We start from the raw sequence: 4,123 nt of genomic DNA, 5'->3' as shown, positions 1-4,123 counted from the left end.
GAAGTATAATTCTATTATTCGTAAGTTTTTTATTATTAATGACCATCAAGAATTCAAGATCCAAGATTCTCCTACGGTCTATCAAAGACAAAGTCATTAATAACATAACTTAACAAAATAACATAATATTTTAAATTAATTTTCCAACTTTCTAGTTTAATTCCTTGAGTGTTGAATTCACTCATTTGTTGCTTGGATCCAAACACATTTAACCTATATGATATTATTATTATAGTAAATGGTGTGGGATTTGGGGATACAAAGTATTATAGAAAATAAAGGGTTCAAAAAGTTATATGGACCGAAGAAATTAAATGATTTTGAGATTTGATCAACATTGTCTCATGTTTCCTTAGCACAAGGACCATTGTGATTAGATGCTTTTGAAAAATTGACAAATCATATTTGATTTTGAAGGTGTGTAATGCATTATTACGATGATTATTTGTTGCATAAAACAAGTTACAATTTTTAGTCCTACTCTTTTTAACTAATAATAATAATACTATACTTTTATATTATTGAATTTTGAAGGTCTCTGCTCCATCCTACTCTCACTGAACCAGCAACTGCCAAGTTGTAACCCTTTTCTTTATAAAAGTTATATATATACTTTACGTTTTCAGTGTATCAAAATTAAATTCAGACACCTATAATAATTTCACAATTCAAGTTAGAGTTTCTTACAAGTACATTGTTTTATTTTATTTTATTTTTTCCTAAAGTAAATTTTTACTAATTAGTCACTGCCTACTCTTCCACGAGAAATATGCACCAGAGAAACACAGATCAGAGGGGCCAAGAAATTAAGACTCGAAAAGTTAGAACCTTGTCCTTAGGACATTAATTAATTGTAAGGAAACCCACCTGAAAAAATGGGGGGGCTATCTGAGTTTATAGAAAAGGCAATAATGTAGCCTCATGAAGTAAAACTTAAAATTAAATTGAAAAACCTTTATATTTTCATATATAACTTTGTAATTCAGAATCTCATATGAGTGAAGCCTTTGAGCTGAGAATAATAAAACTCTAAGACATGAAGGGAGATCTACTCAGCAATAATTCTGAGAGTTGAAACGGATCTTACCCGCTTCCTCACATGTTAGCTGCACATAATTAATTACACACAGAACAATGTAGTTGGATAAGGAATCAATCATAAAAAGTAACAATGTCTACTATTATGGCATAGTACCCAATTTTATGTTTCACAAATCTTATAATAATGATCACAATAAAAGGGTAAAAAGAAATTAAAAGACGATGATACTTGACCAATTTACTGCTCTACTTCCTGCCCTGAATTGAGTTGAGACTTGAGAATCTTCAGTGGTCGGCGCGCTCGTGCCAGCACAAAAGCATGGCGACGCAGCGGCGTAGAATGTAGAATTTGGCTCTCTGCTTCTTCACAAGGTGGCTACACTTCTGCCCAAAAGACTTGCAAGGATCACAACCTTCTTGTTCTTGCTTCTGCTGATTACTACTTGTATTATTATTGTTATTATTTTGGTTTTGGCCTGTGTTACTTTCTTTCACTGCCATTACATGAAGTGAATTTATTTTATGTTCTTGTGTGTAGTACTACTACTGCTCTCTGCTTCCACAAAGGTGTTTATATAGCAAAAGAATAGAGATATATATTTATGTCTATTTGGGTAATCAATTCTGGGTCTTCTAGATCAAGTATGGACTATGGACTGTGTTACTATTCCAATCCCACAAGTTGTCAGAGAAAAAAAAAACTATATGTAAATGGAATGGGCCAACGTTGCTATATATTTTACCCTCCTTCATATTATACTACATTAATCTCATTCACAACCAAAATGCCAGAAAAAACGTAAAAATAAAAGGTCATCTTATTAAGTATAATCATGGATTTCCTATATAAAGATTATGAACTAAATTTTGTGCAACTTAATGTTGTGTGTGAGCTCTTTTTTTTTTTAATTTCTGAAAAGGGTAAATTCTTATGTTAGTACTCTTGGTTCTTGATGTTGGACTATGTTGAAATGTTTCATAGGAAAAAAATATCACATGCAAGACAAGCATTTAATGCCAAATTTGACAATAACGTATTTCTGGTAAGATTAAATTAGAATATAATATATTTTTTTTCACATTATCATCAATAAAAAATAATTATATGAGTGATTATCATTGATATTAACCACTATTATTTAAATGAATAAAATTAAAAAATCAATAATTAATCAGTCAATTTCAATCAATATAAAAAAAATTATTTATCTTCAATTAATTTTTACCTTTTTATTTTTTTTCTTTCACCATCATAATTTTATTACTACCATCAATCACCACTGCCCTCGGCGACCACCATCGTGGACTATCTCTGGTCTCAGTCAACTACTACTGCTACTTCTGACCACCTTATATTCCAAATCCTATATCATAAATTCTATACCCTAAATTAGTTTTATTTTATTTGACTTTCAAATATTTTTTTATTTGACTTTTGGATGTTTTAATTATTTTTAGTTTTAGAGGGTTTTTTTAATGTTCAATTTAAGTGATAAATATTAGCTATAATATTGTTTGAGGAATTTTAGTTTAGTATACTTTCTCTATTTAAATAATTATGAAAACAAAAAAGCTAGTTAGATGACATACAATATACTTTATTTTATGGATCGATGACAACTATAACCCTTCCTTATAATAGTAGTAGTGACTTAGAATTCTTGGATCAAAGGGCTAAATTGTTAATGAAGTCCTAAGTACTAATCCCTTTTGCCAACTAGGAAAGATACAAATGGTGGCCCAGCCAATGTATACGCCTTGCATATGCAATAAAATGGATAGAGATAGCAAAAACTGCATATTTAGAGTGCCTATATGATACCCCTAATGATATTGTTTTTTGCTCTTAGAATCTAGTGACATACAAGCATAATGCAACTTTTCTTTTTCTTTTTCTTCTTTTTCTTTTCTTAATAATGTTGCAACATTGTTTGTGGAAACCGTGACATGAAATTCTCATCGATGAAACAATATGTATGGTCACGCTTGCAAGTTGTAATAATATATGTCTATAGAACGGTTCCTTATTATATTTTGGCTTCTTCAAATTACTCTTCTACCTTCATGTGCTAATTCCATTGCATAAAATGAGAAAGATACAAGTTTTACTAACTTAATCATTGCTTCATTTGGGTCAGTGTGTTCCTTTGCAAGCATGCATTCAACCGTTTTGATAGCCATAGTCGGATTAAGAAACTTGCACCCAAACTTGTGTTTTTTGCCAAAGAGATAACGATATTGGTGGGGGATTATTTGACAAGAAAGTGAGGTGCACAAATTAAGCAGGTTTTGTGTTATGTTTGGTGACGTTAACAAGTTAATTAGGCATAGGTCTACTTCAAGGGACATATGTTTTTTTTTTTTGCAAAGCCTTTTTAGTGGGTTTGAGGATACCTTTTCCCATGGGAGTCTTCATCATGCATACCTTTTGGTTGGTTTAGTATCTTTACAGTTTGTAATTTGTAAATACTAGTGTTTTTGTCCGAGAATGTAAATTTTTTGAAAATGCCTTCGATTTTGTCTTGACATTATAAATTATGACAGAAAATATTTATAAAATTAAACTATTTTTATAAAAAAGTTGTAGAGAATAAAAATTTCCATCGATTAAGAAGGTAAGGATCCCGATAAGATTTTTAGTTATTAGTTTATGTAAAAGAGTTTAATTTTTTACTAATAATTAATTTTAATACTTATTAGTTTATGTAAAATTATTTTATTTAAATAATTAAATCTTGATTCTAATTAATAATTATTAATCACAATACTAGTATTTCTCCAAATTATATGTAATAAATATTTGAAAGAATCGAAATAAAAATGTAGATTGAAATAAAAGATAAGTGGTGAAAATCTGAAACTAAATAAAAAATTAAAAAATATGTATACAATAATATTATATTTTTTATGTGAATAAATATTACGAGATTATTTTTTTTAATTATATTTAATTATAAATTTAATGTATTTTTTATAGTTTTATGAATTTATTTAAATTATATTACTTTATTAATTTTATTTTTTGTAGACTAAAAAGGTAGAAAGAGATAGAGAATGAGAGAGAAGAGAAAGAAAAAGGTAA

General features: G+C 28.8%; 1 protein-coding gene across 1 annotated transcript; it reads right to left on the bottom strand.

Moving 5' to 3' along the window:
* Nucleotides 1-1,009: 1,009 nt before the first annotated feature.
* Nucleotides 1,010-1,658, bottom strand: LOC107493533 (small polypeptide DEVIL 16-like). Its single transcript, XM_016114622.3, has one exon. It carries the CDS (start codon nucleotides 1,540-1,542, stop codon nucleotides 1,327-1,329), a length of 216 nt encoding a protein of 71 aa, XP_015970108.1. The 5' UTR covers nucleotides 1,543-1,658; the 3' UTR covers nucleotides 1,010-1,326.
* Between the last annotated feature and the right edge of the window lie 2,465 nt (nucleotides 1,659-4,123).

The sequence above is a fragment of the Arachis duranensis genome, chromosome 6 (genome assembly GCF_000817695.3).
Source record: "Arachis duranensis cultivar V14167 chromosome 6, aradu.V14167.gnm2.J7QH, whole genome shotgun sequence".
Classification (NCBI taxonomy): Eukaryota; Viridiplantae; Streptophyta; class Magnoliopsida; order Fabales; family Fabaceae; genus Arachis; species Arachis duranensis.
This window is presented reverse-complemented; position numbering and strand designations above follow the sequence as displayed.